Raw genomic sequence first — 20,275 nt, 5'->3', positions numbered from 1 at the left:
TATTTATCTTTGATTAAATTAAGAAATATTTTTAAATATTTGACTAAATAAAAAAATGAATATATTATCACAGTAATTAAATATCCATGCACCATAGGAATAGTTTACTTATAAGATTATACATGACTTTAAAAAAATTATAAGATATATAAATATTAACAAAAATAATATTTTATTATTTGTTTTTTTTAACAACAAATAAAGTTTAAAACCTAAAACATAAATAAATAAAAGTATTAGTTACTAAATTATAGCTAAATTTTTATTTTGGTCACTTAACTAATAAAAGTTACAATTTGGTCAATAAATTATTCAAAAGTTTTCATTTAAGTCACTAGACTATTAAAATCGATGGTATATAGCTTTCTCTGTTTACACCACCTGCATCAATCGAAACCTCCTTTTTTTTTCTCTTTTCTTCTATAATTTAATTTTTTTTTTGTTATGAAACAACTTTGAACGTTATGCATATACAAACCAAAATTCAAATAATTTTTTTCTCCGATCTCTAACATTAACCATTAAATCGACTTGAATCTAAGGTATGTTCTTTTACTTGTCGATGACTAATCGTCACATCATCACTTGAAGCTTGCTTATGAAAATATAGCTCAATGACTTAAATAAAAACTTTTAAATATTTAAATAACTAAATTATAACTTTTTTTAATTAAGTGACTAAAATAAAAACTAGTGAGGTTTACTCATAAATAAAAACTTTTTCTCTAAATTCTTTTTGTACCTAATCATGTGCAAATTAAATACAATGATAAATTAGATAATAATACCATTTAGTAAATCATTGAACTAGGCTGAATACCTGAAACCTACTGCCAATTCCCTGGTAATGAACCTCTTCCTTTGCCTTATTATTCATTATTACCTTTCACCTCAACAAAGCTGATAGCTTTTAATACTGCACTTAATTATTTCATGTGCATCATTTTCCAAACCTACATCACTTAGCATTTAATATTTTTCAGTTGTATTATTAATTTAATTATTAAAAAAATGTTATTTTGTTTTTAATAATTTTTTTAACAATTTCATTATATATTTTGATCAAATTTATTATTTTTAACATAATATCTAAAACTATTTATAATCCCTTCCTAACTCATAATAGAAGAATAATACTCCTGTATTAACAACAATATTCATGTCAATCGAGTTAAGATTTAATGGACTATTTTATTTTTAATAATAAACAAAATATAAAATGTTATTCGACATGTTTTCAAAAACTAATATAATTTTGACATCATTGTATTTAGAGATTTGAACTCAATCAAAATTTTAGACATGTTTATTAAACCTTGCCCATTTATTTGTACAAATTGAAAGTCAGAATTGATTTTTTATTATTTTTATAACTTTTAATAATTTATTTAATTACACCTAAAAACAATTCAACCGGTTAATCTCAGCCCATGTGAAAGCCTTTATTTCAACGATGTTATAAATTGTACGCTCCTAAGTAGCACCCAATCCGCATCTCCTGCTTACGCTGAACTTAAATGCTTCTCTTTTGACTCTCAGAATATAACCGAAGCTTTTGTCTTTTTGCATCAAATTTCCATCGTAAGTCTATCCTTCTTCTCTGAATAAAATTTCTTTGTTAGTTTTTGTTTATCGTATCCCTCTTCAATTTACTTTTTTTTCTTTTTAAATAATGTTCCTGTTCTTTAGCTTTCGAATTGGCCATTTATTCATGTAATCTTGTAGTTTCATTGACTTTGATTGATATGTAGTTTGAAAAAGAGAATAGGTTTAGTTTTCTGTAAATACCCGTTTCTGTTTTATGTTGTGTTTCTCTTTGTTTATGGTTTTTGGATTGAGAGCAATGATCCCATGGATTTGAATTGATGGAGAATTTCAAATTTTGCGTTGGATGAATAAGAATATATATTATGAGGTTAAATTACTTGGAGTTTTTTTTTTTATAAGGGGTAGGGTAGTCCAAAGATTGAACTCAGGACTAGTGTCAATTGAATTTGAATACAAGTTCTTTGCCAACCACCTCTGGTTCAGCTTAGATTCTTTTACTCTAAGTTTAGTAGCAAATTAGTCCTCTTAGTAATAAAAATTATAGTCAACCAAGTCCATGGTGTAATGGCAAAGGACTAATGTTGAAATAAACTCCAAGTTGATATCAGGTTTTGGGTTCGATCTGTAGACACCCTTAACTATCCCCTCATCAAATAATAATAATTGTAGACAAGAATAAGGTAGGAAGTAAGGTTGAATGCTAAAAGATATTACCCTCATGAATTAGTTAGTGGCCTTTGGAAGTAAGGGTGAATGCTAAATGATATTACCTTGACTCATCCAAGGAGAATCTCTTTAAACTAACCTTTCGATCATATTTTGAGCAGATTTTTTGGTTAAGAAAATGCGAAGGCGACCTGAAAGTTCATCAACTGCACCTGATACATCAGCCAAGAAATCAAGTGGTACCTCTAAAACTGATGAGGAAGCCAAACTGAATCACGGTATTCAGATAAGAACTGCACGGAGGTCAGGCTTCACATGGCTGACATTGTTTGCAGTGATTGTATACTCTTCTTGGGCTGTTTACCAATACCAGTATGAGAATTTGCCTGTGCCACTTACTGCTGAGCAAGCAGGCAAAAGGGGTTTCTCAGAGGTGGCTGCAATGAAGCATGTTAAGGCACTGACTGAATTGGGTCCGCATACCATTGGTTCTGATGCTATTGAACTTGCTCTGCAGGTTGGGTCAATTAACCATTAGTTTTTTTCCTAATGATAATAGGATTATTGTCCCAAATCTTGATTACATTCTATTCGCTTTGCATTGTTATTGGATTCTTTGCTATGGCTACAAAAATAGGAAAGGATCTTAATATAGCTCCTTTTCTTTATTTTCATTTTGAGAAAAATTTAACAACTGGATGACATTATGTTGTTGTTGGTATATTGTGTTGTGCCTTAAAAATGTTCTTATTTTGCTGTTTTACAGGGATTACTTTGCATTTTTATGATTTGATTTATCCCTTATTTTATAAGGGCTGTTCTTGCATCGGTCAAGCATCTTAATTGATATATATATTAAATTACAGTGGCTGTTCTTGCGATCCATTTCTTGTGCAATCATGTTGTAGATTTAACTTAATCTGCCTTCAACGACAGTATGTTTTGGCAGAATTAGAAAATATTAAAAAAACAGCTCACTGGGAGGTTGATGTTGAAGTGGACCTTTTCCATGTTAATGTTGGTGCAACTCGCCTGGACAGTGGCATGTTTGTGGACAGAACAATTATTTATTCTGATCTGGATCACATCGTATTAAGAATGCTGCCAAAATATGCACCTGAAGCAAGAGAAAATGCTATTTTGGTTTCTTCCCATATTGATACTGTGTTCTCAACGTATGTTTCTTCCTTCTCCGTTTTTCTACTTCATGTTGGTTCAAATAAGTTTTGTTTTTGACCAAAATGTGCAATATTTAGTGTATGTGTCCTTTATGTTGCTTCCATTTGAATTCAGCTAGTGCTCTTAATTATAATTTCTTCTGACAGCCTGTATTGTGATATGTATGCTGATAATGAACCAGTATAATGTTCAATTGTTAAAAAAAATTATAGGTTAGATACATGGTAATACGCAGTGAATGATATCATTTGCATTTCAAATAAGGCAAGAAATAGAAAGACTTCAAATTAATTAGTTTCCTGAAAAAATACAAACTTCTTTTTATTGGTTCAAAATTCAAAACAAAAAGTTTTGAGATCCGGTTTCAAAAGATTGTGGTTGGGAAAAATGTGCTGCAACAGTTTTCAGCTCATTTCCTGAAAATTTCAAAAAGGTGTGGTTGCAATCTTTTCATATGGGAACACCAGATATTTACAACACTGCCTATTTTTGTGTGACATCGTTGTCTATATTTCATCAGCTCTGGTTATTCTGATGATTTTTCCCTTCGGAAAACATCTCTGTGCTGCTTCAGGGAAGGAGCTGGTGATTGTAGCTCATGTGTTTCTGTTATGTTGGAACTTGCTCGGGGGATTTCTCAGTGGGCTCATGGATTTAAGAATGCTGTGATATTTTTGTTTAACACTGGAGAGGAGGAGGGTCTAAGTGGTGCTCATAGCTTTATAACACAGGTTAGAAGTGTTTTCAAGGCCTTCACTTGAAACTTGAACTGTATTATCTATGATTTTCATGAAGATTAGCCTCTTAAAGGTGAATGGTTTTGTTTTGATGGTTTTATTTGTTTATGTTTTCCATTTTCCTTGATGATGATACATTTATGTGTTTTCTACTAGGTAATGACTGGAAGATTTATAAGAAAAAAAGTATGATTTAATCAAAGATAGAAGAGTCTTATCCATTTTCTATTTTGCACATATCATAGGCACAGGAATGTAGGAATGTGTCCAACATGTATAGTGCTTGGATTGACTTGTATGAAACATATGGTTGGTTTCTTACTTTAGTTTAATGGTTGATGAAACAAATTTCCAATAGTGAAGTTGGATAGTTGCATGGTTTCTAGTTAAGCATGTAAGTGAAAGATATATATTTTCTTCATGGGGTCGAGATCTAGTAGTGCCACAGAGAGAGAATAAAAACAGCTAAACTAGAGAAGGAAGTTTGGTGAGGAACAAGATTGGTGGAGGCATACATAGATCTGAAAATCTTAAAAAGGGAATGTGGAGGCATTCATTTAGAATGCTGCAAGTTCTGTTATTTACTATTTTTGTATTTGATAAGGAGCATAGCAGATAAACTGCTAAATTGTTTTAGTAGACAACTAGCATAGCTCAAGTTCAGTGAAATATTAGTATCTATTGGTAGATTTTTACAATCGGTTAGATGATGAAACTTTAGTGGGTAATTTACACTGGAACATTCAATCTTGAATACTTTCCATCTCTGTATTCTTCTAAATTGCAGTTCTGTCAGTATTAGACACATGAATGAGTGATTATTCTTCTGCAGTATTACTCCAATATTGAATGTGTAGGGTTACTATCAGATCAAGTACAGAAAGCAACAAATAGCAAAATCTTTTGAGTTAAAGGATTAACGTTTAAGTTTGCCATTGCAGCACCCTTGGAGTACAACTATTCGTATGGCTATTGATTTGGAGGCCATGGGTATTGGAGGAAAGTCCGCCATTTTTCAGGTATATCTCTGGGAGAAGTTTTGGTCCCCCAATTGACTTGTTGGAAGAGACTGGTAAATCCACTTAATCAGATTAGGGTAATTTCTTAAAAACAGATTTAAGCAGATTTACCGAATAGTATTTTGGGTGTATACCTGCTTGTCTGATTTACCCAATCTTCAATTTTATTGCATCTTTTTCAGTTATGTTGTCAAATATTGTATATGTGTTAGTTTTAACAAAGATTTGTAGCCTTGGTGGATAAGGCAAATAGTTTTTTCCAATCTAACTTTGGACAACTGTGATAATACTGGAAGGAACTAACCAGGAACTTCTTCCTCTCACACATAGTCGCCAACATTGATTGTTGGACAACCATACCAAAATGCTCATTTTCCCTTCTTTAAAGTTGATGCTTTGTATTGTTTGAAGTGCTTTTGCCGTTGTGACATCAAGCATATGATTGAATCTATCATCGGCTTGTATGAGATGTTGTAAGATCATTGTTGTGTATTGATTTGATGTTAATAATGATGTTCTTGTGATTTACCATGTCAAAATTTCAGTACTTCTTCATATATGTTTTGAACCTCGAAATAATCAAAATCAAGATTACTTGTTATTTCCTTAGCTTACCTAGTTTGCTTACATTTAACCATATTTCCTGTCATCTTATGTCCTGTTCTTTACTTGATAGGCTGGTCCTCATCCATTGGCTGTTGAGACTTTTGCTTCAGTTGCAAAGTACCCATCTGGTAATATCATATTTCAGGTGTGTTTTTTCCTGCTTCTCCTTTTGGGTGTGTGTACACACATATTCAAATGCACGTGCATGTTTTTATATGCTTTTTTATTTCATGCCATGCTTTAGTAGTTAAATTTGCTAAAGTCAGAAGGAAACCTTAAAATCTAAATGATACAATGCTGTAGGACATTTTTTCTTCTGGAGTTATAAAATCTGCAACAGATTTCCAAGTGTACAGAGAGGTTGCTGGTCTTTCAGGGCTTGACTTTGTGTACGCAGACCATGGTGCAGTATATCACACCAAGGTTTCTTCTCTTTCTTTTCCTCTTTTCACTATTTAATTGGGAACTTACATTTTGGTATTAAATTATTGATGATCTGCAATCTTTTATTACTCTGATGAAAGGAGTGGAGTTACTAGGTCTTCTTTTCCCTAGATAAGATAATCTCCTTAATTTAGATGCTAATCTTGAGCCGTATGTCCAAAATTTGATAGCCTTGCTGATAGGCAAGGATAGAATCCCAATATTAACTGTTCTTGTCACAGACAAGTGGGATGCTTGCAAGAGAAGCATTGAGTCGCTGTAAACTTTGGGGAGCAGGATGTAAATTGATGTAACCGCAGGATGGATTGAATACATTTCTAATGCATAAGAGTTAGTAAATATAATATTCTCTGAATACGTAGTTTTGAAATATGTAGAGTACATTATGGTGGTTCAGACTATCAAATAATGGACAATGAATGGTGTGGTTTAGGGAGAAAAGCAACAACAAATTGATAGAATAAGGCTGAAAAACGAGTAAGATAGAAGTTGCAACTCTTGGAGACTATAGGTTAGATAACCCTCAAGTTTATTATGAAATCTATGCATAATAATAATGTAAATCTATTTTAGTGCTTATTAATGCTAAGGTTACAAATAGCACTTTATTCCCTTCTTTGGATTAAAGCTCTAAGGATAAACGAGAGAGTTATTAATTTGTGGAGGACGAAATCTGTCATCTATTGGAAGCACCTGTTGTATAAGGGAGATTTAAAACATTTAGATGGGCTGATATCAATCGAAAGCCATTATGATCAGCCAGTCGGAAGAAGCATTATGCTTGGTTGAACTAATAAAAAGAAGGTATCCTTGTGGTTCTCACAAGACAAAGGAATAACCAATGGAAGTGAGAGGTGCCATATGGAAAAACTGGCATCTTCGAAGATCAAGGCTCTCCTTAATGTATCCCTCTCTAACTAAATTCACTAACTTATCATCCTTTAAATATTTTGTCTTGCTAATTCTAAGAATTATTGTCATTTTCATTGGATATGGCACCTTTTTAGATGATTTTTGTGATTACAGATATATAAACAAGCTTGAAAATTAATCAAGAGAAATAGAGCCTATATTAATCATACGCCTAGCTAATTGTTTAAAAAAATATTTCTGGAATATAAAAAAAAAGAAACAATTTATTGTACTCTATAAGATTCATAGTTTTAGTAAGGGATAAATATCAAATTTATACATGAACTTTCATCTAATGTGCAATTTGATACATAAACTTTGATTTGGTGCAATCATACACATGAAATTTGAATTGTGGTTCATATGTATTCATGAAACTTTGATTTTGATTCAATTGTACACATTTAAAGAAATGAATACATACATTTATTTTCATATTAAATTACTATAATTTTTTGTGTAAGTAATATATCGAAATAAAATTGAGATACTATGTACAGTACATATATTTAATTGATATCGACATGTATGAAGATACATATTGTGGATTCATCTATATTAAGCTTGTATCTTTCTACATTACAATAATAGATATAGATAGTATGGTAGAAAGATTCATATTTTTTTTCTACCATACTGTAGAAATCAGAGTATTATTATTAAATAGAACATAAATCAGAGTTTTTATATACAACCTATGACACTACTTTAGAAAACTCTAAGTTAGGAAAGATACTAAATAGGAGATATGATCCCTTAAAATAAGGGATTTTAATAAAAAGAATATCTACAAAATATTCCTAAAATATTTACAGAATATTCCTACACTCCCCCTCAAGCTGGAGAATATACATTGTATAATCCCAGCTTGAATAGGAATTTATTGAACACAGGTTTTGGCAAAGCCTTGGTAAGAATGTCTGCAATCTGTCCTTCTGAAGGAATGTAAGAAAGAGTGGCTGTCTTTTTGTTGACTTGATCAGCAATAAAATGCCTATCAATTTCAACATGCTTTGTTCGGTCATGTTGAACTGGGTTCTTGGCAATCTGAATGGCAGATTGATTATCACACAAAACTTCAAAGTGATCCTCCTGATTTGTGCCAAGTTCTTTTAGTAATTTAAGTAGCCAAATTCCTTCGCATATCCCCAAAGCTAGTGCTCTAAATTCAGCTTCAGCACTACTTCTTGAAACAACAGATTGTTTCTTACTTCTCCAAGTTGTAAGGTTACCCCAAACAAAAAGTGCAGTACCCACTAGTGGATCTTCTTTCAGTGAGATCTCCAGCCCAACTAGAGTCTGTAAAAATCTTAACAGTTCTGTCTTGTGTCTTCTTAAACATTAAGCCGTGTCCTGGAGTTTTCTTCAAGTACTTGAGAATTCTATTTGCTGCTGCCATATGCTCTTCAGTAGGATTAGTCATGTGTTGACTTATCACATTTACGGGAAAAGCTATATCTGGCCTTGTCAAGGATAAGTAGATTAGTTTCCCAACTAACCTTTGAAATTTCTCTCTGTCTACTAAGGACTCATCTTCTTTATTGAATCTCAAGTTTGCCTCCATTGGTGTATCAGCCGGCTTACAGCCAAGAAAACCAGTTTCTTTGAGTAAATCAAGTACATACTTTCTCTGGTTGATCACAAGTCCTTCTTTTGATCTTGCCACCTCCATTCCTAGGAAATACCTTAGCTTTCCCAAGTCCTTGGTTTCGAATTCCCTGTTTAACAACTTCTTCAAATTGCTAATCTCTTCCTCATCATCTCCAGTAAGAATGATGTCATCCACATACACAATTAGGATAGCTTTCTTATTTGTAGAAGTTACCTTGATGAAAAGCGTATGATCGGCAAGGGACTGCTTGTAGCCATTTTGAAGAATGACTTTAGTGAACCTCTCGAACCAAGCTCTGGGTGATTGTTTTAACCCGTATAGAGACTTGTTGAGCTTGCAAACCTTGTTGCTACCTTCAATAGACTTTAAGCCAGGTGGCAATTGCATATAGACTTCTTCCTCAAGCTTGCCATTAAGAAATGCGTTTTTTACATCAAGTTGGTGTAATTTCCAATCGCAATTTACAGCCAAACTTAGGAGTACTCGAATAGTGTTAAGCTTTGCCACAGGTGCAAAAGTTTCTGTGAAGTCTATCCCATATGTTTGCGTGAAACCTCTGGCCACTAGTCTAGCTTTGTATCGTTGGATACTGCCATTGGAGTTATACTTTACAGCAAAGATCCATTTACAGCCGACAGCCTTTTTTCCTTGAGGAAGGTCTGTAATGGTCCAAGTAGCATTTTTCTCTAGTGCACAAATTTCCTCTTCAACAGCCCTTCTCCATTTTGGATCCTTTAGAGCTTCAGCTATGCTTGTGGGAACCTGTTCTTTATCCAAAGTTGCTGTAAATGCTTGAAAAGACGGCATCAATGAATTATAACCAGTAAATTTTTCAATAGGATGCTTGGTGCACTGTCTAACCCCTTTTCTAATAGCAATAGGAAAGTCATCTAGAGTAGTGGACTTACTGATTTCTTCTTCCATTTCGGCAGCTGGACCCAAATCCAATTCTCGGCAAGAATCAGATTGCAAAACAGTCTCAGGGATATGTCTTCTTTTTCTTGTGTAGACACGAAGCTGTTTGGGTGATGGTGTTTTTTGAAGACTGTCAATTGGAGTAGGTGTATTTTCAGGAAGAGTGTTTAAAGTGGGTGTAGGTGAATTAGTCATAGGTACTACAGGAGAATTAATGGGAGCATTCACAGGTGACAGATCTGCAGGTAATGGCGAACAAGATGGCAATTCTGAAGGTTGAGAATGAAGATTAGAAGGAGATACCTGTTGTGGCTGAAAATCACTCCATGTTTCCCCCTGAATTTCAGCCTGAGTGAAATAGGAATCCTGCTCATAAAATGTTATATCCATAGTGGTGAAAAATCGTTTAGAAGGAGGATGATAGCATTTATAACCCTTCTTAAGTGAAGAATACCCAACCAATACATATTTTAAAGACTTAGGATCTAACTTGGACTTATTAGGAGCAATATTTTGGATAAAAACAGTGCAGCCAAAAATTTTAAGTGGCAGAATGGAGGAGATAGGCTTAAAATGAGGAAAGTGCTGCAAAAATATAGATTGAGGCGTTTGAAATTTTAAAACCTTACTAGGCATCCGGTTGATTAAATATGTGGCAGTTAATAAGGCTTCCCCCCACAAATATTTAGGAACATTAGTGGTAAATAGAAGAGAACGAGTAACTTCAAGAAGGTGCCTATTTTTTCTTTCGGCAACGCCGTTTTGCTGTGGGGTTCCAACACAAGAACTAATCTGAACTATGCCCTTTTCCTTAAAAAAATCACCTAAAGACCTAGCAAAAAATTCACTGCCATTATCAGATTTAAAGAGCTGGATTTTAGACCCAAATTGAGTGAGAACCATGTTATAAAATTGCACAAAAACACTAGCAGTTTCAGATTTATCTTTCAGCAAATAAGTCCAAGTTATCCTACTGTGATCATCAATAAAAGTGATAAACCACTTACAATTATCAGCATTCTTCACCCGAGAAGGGCCCCAAATATCACTATGGATCAAAGCAAAAGGGTAAGAAGGCTTGTATGTAGAAGGAAAATAAGATGATTTAGTATGTTTGGCAAGAGAGCAAACTTTGCAAGAAAAAGAATTAGGCCTTTTATTAATGAATAGAGCAGGAAACAATTTTGCAAGGTATTGAAAACTAGGATGGCCTAAACGAAAGTGCCATAACATAACAGTATCAACTTTTCCTAAAGCGGTAAATGACTTGGAGATCTCGATTTTAGGAGAGGTAGGGAGGATGTAGAGACCATTATGCAAGCTGGCCTTACCAATCATCTTCTTCGAGTTCAGTGCCTGCAAAGTACAATCACGATCATTAAAAATTACAGAGCAGTGCAAGTCTGTGGACAATTTACTAACAGAGATGAGATTGCACGCCAGATTTGGTACAAAGAGAACATTTTTAAGTGCAATCTGTTCATTGAGAATAACAGTGCCATGTCCCTCTATTTTGCACAAGGTACCATCAGCCGTTTTGACAGCTTTACCAAAGGTATGGAAAAAATTGTGAAACAATGCCTTGTTACCAGTCATATGATCCGTAGCACCAGAATCGAGGATCCAATTAGGATTCAACTGGGAGGAGAAAAATGCAGTAGAAGAAAGGTTACCTTCTGGATCTTTTATGACCAGATTACCTTCACAAGACCCTTGACTAGACGAATCTGATGGAGCATCGGAACCAGAAAAATTTTCTGGATTTGAAGTAATCTCCGAAGTAGGAGAAGGAGTTTCGGACATGGTCTAGGTTGAAAAAGAAATCGTAACCTAAGCTGATACCATGTAGAAATCAGAGTATTATTATTAAATAGAACATAAATCAGAGTTTTTATATACAACCTATGACACTACTTTAGGAAACTCTAAGTTAGGAAAGATACTAAATAGGAGATATGATCCCTTAAAATAAGGGATTTTAATAAAAAGAATATCTACAAAATATTCCTAAAATATTTACAGAATATTCCTACACATACTATCGAGTTTTATAGGATGGTAGAAAGATTCATATTTTTTTTCTACCATACTATCGAGTTTTATAGGATACTGCTGATTCTAGTCCATTCATTTTATTTAAGACGTGAGATTTGAAAACATAAAGTGGTGCTAATTCGATAATGTTAGTGATTTGTGAAATTTGAATTAAATCAAAATTTCATGTATAAAATCACACAAAATCAAAGTTCAAGTACGAGATTACATATTGGATCAAAGTTCATGTATAGTTTTGATATTTATCCCTTTTAGTAATTTACGAAGATTGGAAACTGATTTTCTTTTTAGGTCTAATAGTTGACATGATGCAATGCACATAACATTGCTTAGTAACCCTCTAACTAGAATAAGTTGTTTGATATTTAGTATTACAAACTGCACTTTCATTAGGAAATCTAATTAACATCCTTATATTTATCAGTTAGCTGAGTGCATGTTATTATTATTTTTCGCTTTTAATGCTCCCTTTGAATCTTGATATTACCTCTGTGCATTCTTGGTCTTGGAAGCTATTCATAGTCTATGAGACGGTAAATGAAATCCTAGTATAACTAAATAATTAATTAAAAAGAAGGAAATTGAATCATTTTCCATGCTAATTAAGAAACAACAAAAAAAGAAATGGAGAGAACATTGACAACTCTAATTCTTTCTTATTTCACAATAGTTAAATTTGAATATTTTCTGCAGAATGACAAATTGAAGCTATTAAAGTCAGGATCTCTCCAACATCTTGGAGAAAACATGCTTGCTTTCCTGCTTCAGATTTCAACATCCTCTCATCTTTCAAAAGCCAATGCTACGGTTGATGACATACAATCTAGCCATGATTCTGCTGTATATTATGACATTTTGGTACCTTCATAATCTCTTGCACATGGTTTTCTATTTTGAAACCTGCTTTCTTTCTTTTTACATTTTTATTTCCTCTTTAGCCATGTTAAATTCATAGGGCTTTCTGCTACCATGAAAAATTTGCAGGATGCTATTGCTAAATCTTTGTTGATTTCAGGGGCAATATATGGTTATATACCGGCAACGTTTTGCAAACATGCTACATAGTTCAGTGATACTTCAGTCGCTTCTTATATGGACTACATCTTTGCTTATGGGTGGTTCTACAGCTGCAGTTTCATTGGCCTTTTCATGTTTGAGCAATATCCTCATGTGGATATTTTCAATAAGTTTTTCTGTTCTCGCTGCATTCATTCTACCCCTGATATCTTCATCACCTTTGCCATATATTTCGATCCCGTCGTTGGTCTTGGGGTTATTTGCTGCCCCTGCTTTTCTTGGTGCTTTAACTGGTCAGCATTTGGGCTATCTTGTTTTGAAAAGATATTTATCAAATGTTTATGCCAAGAGAAAACAGCTGTCGCCTGCTATCCAAGCTGATCTGATCAAATTAGAGACTGAAAGATGGCTCTTTAAAGCTGGTTCCCTGCAGTGGCTTGTTCTTTTGGTTATAGGAACTTACTATAAAATTGGATCATCTTACCTTGCTCTTGTTTGGCTTGTTCCACCAGCATTTGCATGTAAGCTAACATTTACTAGTTTGCCTTCTGTACATCACTTTTCATGACTTGGATGAATAGGATGTCTGTTTATATTAAGAAGAAAAATGTACATTGTTCTGATTGCTGAGTTGTGCCCCGGTGGATTGGATGCATGCCTGGCATACTTAATATTGATAACACATGTGAAATTACTTTTATCTTCTTCTTTTCTTATTCCTGGCCAATAATTGGAATTCGTATCCTGATGGTATTTGCTTTAGACTAATTTTCTTTACCGTATTCCTCAGATGGTTTGTTGGAAGCAACTTTAACCCCGGGTCGGTTACCGAAGCCTCTCAAACTTGCAACCCTGTGGATGGGCTTGGCCATTCCGATTTTAGTTTCAGCTGGCCAAGTTATTAAATTAACTACTGTAATCATTGGACTTAGTGTGCGATTTATCAGGTAAAATTTATGAGATCATCTTAGTTTGAATGTTTGCTCCTTGGTTGAGATACTATCCTAACCCTTCCTCATGTCATTAATTGTCTGCTTGAGTAAGTTTCTGTAGATGATGAGAGTAGTTATATGCTTTTTTGCTTATCAGAATCAAACAAATCATCTTAAACTTTGGGGTTGCTGTGTTTGTATTCAGAATATATGCATCCGATCTCAAGTGATATTCTGTTTTACAAATCATCCTAACCCAAGTTCCATATAGATAATGTGATATTAGTTGGAGGGCATGAATGTATCAAATAATCAGTTTGCCATTTTGTTTCATTATAGTGATTATCATATTTGAATTGAGCTTTATGAGGATTTTGCTAAAGTTGAGGGAGGGGTCATCTGTTTTAACATCATCATTTGGCTACAATTTCTCTATACATAATTATGCTTGGCTACTCGATCATGTTTGCGAAGTTTTTGCAGTAGAACTATAAAATTCCCTTAGCCTAACTGGTATTTTTTGGTCACGCAAGATTCTGGATGCACTCTTTGATTTTATCCAAGTTTTTCATAGTTATGAAAATTTTTGGGGATTTGTGGTTTGTAATAATTTACCTTATTGTTATGTGGCCTTATGATCAGAATTCAGAAAGATCCAGAATCCGGAATACCTGATATTTAGAGTTGTATAGTGATCATGTTCTGATATTCTGATTTCTAGGTTTTGGCTATCTTTCTTGTGCTTAGACAGTACGCCAGTTGACATCCTTTGTGGTATATGCTGGATTGGCTTAGCATGGTCTGTTTAAGCATAAAAACTTCTGATGTTTCTGCCCTCAACAAAGCTTCTTAATTTAGTTTTGGAATGTATACTTGCTTTAGACATTTTATAACACTACTGACCTTGCTTGCTTTATATGCTTATTTAGACATCCAGGTGGTACTCCTGAGTGGTTGCCAAGTCTGGGACTTTCCCTTTTTATTGCAGTTGTTATATGCCTAACTCTGGTGTATCTCCTTTCATATATTCATCTTTCAGGTATATGTTTATAATAAATGCAGGTGTTTAATTATTACAAAATGCTTTCTACGGTTTCCCCTGGCATTGACATTTTTGTTAGTAACAATGAGGGTATCAATCTTAGGTTTTTATTGTTCAATGAATATTGAAACTGTAAATTTGCAAATACATTTTCCATTAAGAATAGTCATTACCCAAATTTAAAGGTCAAAGTATTTTTATTCCAGGCAGAAAGAGGATGACTTTCAAGTTTGAACCAATGTGAATTTAATCCATGACATGTTATTTAAAGTGTTGTATGAAATAGCATGAGCAAGACTTCATTACCTTTCCACTTCTGGAACATGCTGAAAATTTCCAATTTCAGTGGCTGTTGAGTAATAAGATGATAATAAATCGTTTGTTTAAACTGCCCTTACGGTCAGATCCCTTCACGTATAGATGATTGATACATAATTAAGTTTTTTGACCATCAGCTGATGGCATGATGATCTTGAAGAGCAAAGAACTTATGGCTGAGCAAGATAATCTAATCATGCTACTGCTGATTATTATTATTATTATTATTATTAGGTTCCTAGATTAAATGCGGGTGTTATTATGAATGCAATAACGAGTAGTGAGTTTTGCTTCCAAAGTTAATGAATTTTTTAAGTGAGCTATTAACATGCCATCACCAGTGTAGTAATGATTTTAAGGGCTTCTCGAGTATTCATTTATGTCCTTGGAAATATTTTGTGAGATTGACAGTCACTTTTACTTCCACAGTCAATTACTTTTCCTCCTTATTGTCATATTGCTTATTAACCATCTCTTTGAAATTATTCTCCTATATTGTCACTCCATTACGTATTTGAAATGCTTGTTTATTCTCTTCATGTTGTCTGACTGCTTTGCTAGGTGCAAAAACATCGATTGTCCTTTCAACTTGTATTCTGTTTGCTCTGTCACTTGCTGTGGTCTTTTCTGGTATAATTCCGCCATTCACTGAGGAAACTGCCAGAGCTGTGAATGTAAGTTTCATACCTATAGTATAACTATTGCATTCTTGAACTACCATATCAAGGTATTACCTTACGGTATATTACTGATAGTTGACATCCCTTGACATTATAACTTGAGAAAATGTCCTGTTTGTGCTTCAGTGTCTTGATTCTTGAATTCAAGAATTACAATGAGTGAAATGTTTAACGTATTTGATTTGTTCTAGATTCTTGTAGCTGCTTGCTTGCTTAGCTTCAAAGAGCTAGAGTGGGAATTTTAATTTAATAGAGAAGCACCAATCCTCTAAGTTTAAGCTAATAAGAAAGTCTAAAAGACAGTTTTTAATTCTAACAGCTATGTTTATCTTGTACTTTATTTTCCATAAAGAAAAGGGTCAGGAATGGAACTAAATTAACAAGATTTATATGAGGTTTTTTCCTTTTGATATTTATACTTGCGATGATTTACAACGATTACATGAACTCTGAAATCACTTCCAGCAGAGCTTGAAGTAGTATCCTTGCTTTTTAATTAGGAGGGAACATGTATTCCTGTATCATTTTCAAATAAGCTAAGAAAAAGGTGGAAAGAGGCTTGTGAGGCATGAAAGATTAGGTTCAACCCTTAGCAACCTCACCCCCACACTCAAAAAAAAAGTCGAAAAGTTGAGATATTTTTCTCTGTAATTTATTTATTTTTTAATTAATATGGTTTCATCCTGATATTCTGCTACCATTTAAAGAACCACTTGCGGAATACTGTGCTTTAGTACTTGATATTAACAAGTTCCATTTCTTCTTTTATTGGTAAATTTCAGGTTGCATTAACAGATTGGGGATGCTCCAACTTATTTTTACACTTATGTTAGATTGAACTGTCTTTGTTTTTTATTAATAGATTTAGTTGTCAGTTATTGAATATGTTGAATATTAATGGGATTGTTGAATAGTGTTAGCATAGTTCTAGCATGTGATTAAATATGTTTTTATATTATCTTGAGGTAACAAAAGTTTTTTTTGGTTCCAGTTGGTGCATGTTGTGGATACAACAGGAGGATTTGGTGAAAAGCCCAACTCATACATATCTCTATTTTCCTTCACTCCGGGAAAGTTCACCAAGGAAGTTGAGGAAATCAAAGAGGGGTTTGCATGTGGCAGACACAACGCTATTGATTATGTTACTTTTTCAGTCAAATATGGCTGTTTGACCTATGATGGAACCGAAGAGGGATGGGATGAGTCCAATATTCCCACACTAGATGTTGTTAAAGATATAAATGGAGATAAGAGAATCACACAAGTAAAAATCGATACAAAGAGGTCCATACGCTGGTTTCTTGCAATCAATACTGAGGAAATAGAAGATTTCACGTTTAATGGTATGATGAAGATTGTTTATGTCTGTCATTCATCTTATATTCCCATTGGCATACTTGCATTTGTTCATTTTGGGTTTCACATTTGGATTGTTGGTGTTGAGATCATCTAAGTCAAATTATTGAGTTTTAATGTCAAATTAATTTAATTTCAGATCATGTCATCTTATTCTGATTTGGCTCATTTTGGATTTGGGTTAATTTGGATTCGGGTTGTTAAAGGTTTGAGTTGGATGGGTTTTGTTTGTTTACTTTTCTTGTTCAAATCAAGTTGGTTCGTGTATTGTCAGTTGAGTTTTCGGGTTCGAGCTAGTTTTGGCAAGTCTACAAGAGGGTAAATTACAACAATTGCCATGCTATGAAGGATAGGACGGATATGCAATTTCTAACTGTAAAGTTTCAGAAATTCTACTTTTATAGACTGAGAAAATTGTGTGAGAACAGGTTAGTATATGGGATTAATGTCCCACATGGACTGTCTCATCGTGGAAAATTAGGAAATATCCAAAACTTTATATGCCACAACATTTAGAATGTTTTACCCTTTGGTTTTGGATTCTCTTTTTTTGATTCCTATTGCACTAATAAGCTAAAACACCAGTTTTCTCCTCTGGTTTCCCTTGCTATGAAGTAATGATGGCATTGATTATGGTTTCATGTTGGTAGTTTTTGTCCAAGAATCCATTTGAATTATTCATTCATTCTTTCTTTCATTATAAATACAATATCAGGGTGGAGGATGACAGGGTTTGAAGTCATGTCTAACTCATGTCATTAAGGTGCCAGATGCGAAGTATTGGCCCATTTGAATCATTCTTAATATTGTTGCTTGCATTCAAATTTGAAACATGCTTTTTATTGGCTTGTCTTGAGTAGTGTGTTTTCTGGGAATGCTGTTCTTACATGTAGGTATATCTGAACGGACTTTTCCATGTTATAGTGGACCATAGTGGGGCAGTGGAGGATCAACTTGTAAGGTTGATTCAGTGGATGTATTCTTTATTTTTTAGCCTGAAGTTTGACTCGGTTCATGTAGTCATTTTAAGAGTTAGCGTGCTGCAAGTTTGGGATTCGAATCCCAATTCTCCATTTTCAATGTTGTACCAAAAAGATATTCAATCTTTTTTGGCATTTGTGGAAGCAAATGAATGAATATAAGAAATTTCAGTTTTTGAAATGGTGATAGTTGAGGCAAGTGTTTGGTGAAGTATTTGTTAATGGAATGACTCTAGAACTGATTGGATTATCTAACAATAGAAAGATTTTTCTATATTTAGATGATATTACCCTCATATCTATGTTCAAATATATTTTGAACACGTGTTTAACAGAAATATTTTAGGTAACTTAGAATTACACTATTACGTTGATATTATTGGTTGCGATACTTGGTCTTTTGTTCGTCAGTCTAATAATCTTAGTTTCAACCTCACATGCAGTGGGTTTGGAAGAGTTAGTCGCAGCAGATGGTAAGCGTAGCATAGACGGATGGCATACTATTCAAGCTTCAGGAGGGAAGAATGCACCAACAAAGTTTGAACTCACACTCTTCTGGCTGCAAAATTCAACACGCCGTTCAGACAAGATGGTGCAGTCGGAGCAGCGACCACTCTTGAGGATCAGAACTGATCTTCCCGGAGTGGTGACACCGAAGGTTGAAACAGTCCTTGAGAAGCTTCCCCCATGGTATTCATTATTTGGGAAGTCCACATCTCCTCACACTTTATCATTTTTGAGTAGTCTTCCTATTGATTTCTAGATAAGATTTCGAACTCTTTGTTAGCATTTTTGGTACTGGAAAAAAGTTGTACATTAGTCCCACTACCACCGATCTACACAAACAAAACACCCTAACATTTATTTTCTATATTCTATTGTATACTTGTAATACAAGTTAAATCTTCTATTTGAAGAGAAGAAACATAGATGATATCAAATATGCTAAAACTTCTCCACGGGTCTGCTCATATTGGATTGCAGTTTGGTTTCAAAGAATTTTTATACCCTAGTTTGAATGTGCTCTTGCTCGATCTGATACCTCATTTTTAATGTTTATGATGTTATAAAACATTTTAAAGAAAAATTTAGGGTGTAACAAAATTTTAAAATTTTATCTAAAATTTTTTATAATGTTTATAATAGTTTTACACACTTTCGTAACTTTTTTTTATGTTTGATATTTTAATAATCTATCTATTAAATTTATCAATATATATGTAATTATACTTGTTATGTGTATAAAATTTTGAACCGATATGATACTCTCATATATCTATCTAAAAAACTATATATTAATATGTGGATGACTATTTGGTATATAGGAAGTGTGCTTTTTTTTATTCCATTCGAAGCCTTACAAATTGTCAAAGTATAATTTTTTTTTAAATAATCTTATAAAAACTCTTTGTATCAAATATTTCTCTTAATATACATAATAATTTTAACTTTTTTTACATAAAACAAAAAGTCAAAATAAAAATTTTCTTTTACTTCAAACATATTGTCGAAACCATTTTTAATTTGAAAAACGAGAGTCGACTTAAAAAAAAATAGAGTCGCCACCAATCTTTTTTTGAGGTGTGATCAGATCACATTGAGATTGATCATTTTAATAAAATATTTTGATTTATTAAAACAATGATTTTAGGTCTATGAAATTCGAGAAAAAGAGTTCGGGAGTAGGTTACGCACGGAGAAGGGTTAGCACCCTCGTAACACCCAAAATTGATACTTAATTGGTTAATTAATGTCTAATGTCGAAAATTTGAAAAGATTTTAGAATATGATCCTTTTTATTTAAAAAGAACACTTGAATAAATTAAATTGGATGCTAAGACCCTCTTATTTCGAAAAAATAAAATATCATACCCAATGAGTTAGGATACGATATTTCACATTTTCGAAATTGAGCTTATCTTTTGATTTTTAAAACTCATGCAGTGAAGTTTAAAAAGGATATTCAATTACTTGGGTCAAATGAAAAATCGGAACCCAGTAAGTTAGGGCACGATTTCTCAAAATTCCAAACATAGAATATTACCTTTATTTTTTAGAAATTCTTATCTCGAGATACTAAATGTCATATCCAGTGAGTTAGGACACAACACCTCAAATTATTGAGAATAAGCTTTTATTTGAAACTTATGTTTTGATTGAAAAATGGAACTCGGTTACCTAGATTCAACGAGGAAAATTAGAACCCAGTAAGTTAGGGCACAATTTTCCGAATCCCGAAATACGAAATAATGCTTAT

At 33.4% G+C, this 20,275-nt stretch overlaps 1 protein-coding gene across 2 annotated transcripts; it reads left to right on the top strand.

The window, feature by feature from the left end:
* The first annotated feature begins 1,419 nt into the window (after positions 1 to 1,419).
* On the top strand, positions 1,420 to 18,977 carry LOC107940805 (endoplasmic reticulum metallopeptidase 1). Of its 2 annotated transcripts, none has more exons than XM_016874260.2 (14): positions 1,420 to 1,581; positions 2,376 to 2,731; positions 3,151 to 3,389; positions 3,968 to 4,124; positions 5,072 to 5,149; positions 5,826 to 5,900; positions 6,059 to 6,178; positions 12,387 to 12,551; positions 12,709 to 13,231; positions 13,501 to 13,657; positions 14,572 to 14,681; positions 15,564 to 15,676; positions 16,674 to 17,025; positions 18,462 to 18,977. In XM_016874260.2, the coding sequence occupies exons 2-14, from the start codon at positions 2,393 to 2,395 to the stop codon at positions 18,779 to 18,781; spliced, it is 2,748 nt and encodes a 915-aa protein (XP_016729749.1). In that variant the 5' UTR covers positions 1,420 to 1,581; positions 2,376 to 2,392; the 3' UTR covers positions 18,782 to 18,977. The 2 variants fall into 2 exon arrangements, with proteins under 2 accessions (XP_016729749.1, XP_040940400.1); XM_041084466.1 differs by lacking the exon at positions 1,420 to 1,581 and adding an exon at positions 1,584 to 1,915.
* Positions 18,978 to 20,275: the final 1,298 nt, after the last annotated feature.

Source organism: Gossypium hirsutum, chromosome A13, assembly GCF_007990345.1.
Source record: "Gossypium hirsutum isolate 1008001.06 chromosome A13, Gossypium_hirsutum_v2.1, whole genome shotgun sequence".
Taxonomy (NCBI): Eukaryota; Viridiplantae; Streptophyta; class Magnoliopsida; order Malvales; family Malvaceae; genus Gossypium; species Gossypium hirsutum.
This window is presented reverse-complemented; position numbering and strand designations above follow the sequence as displayed.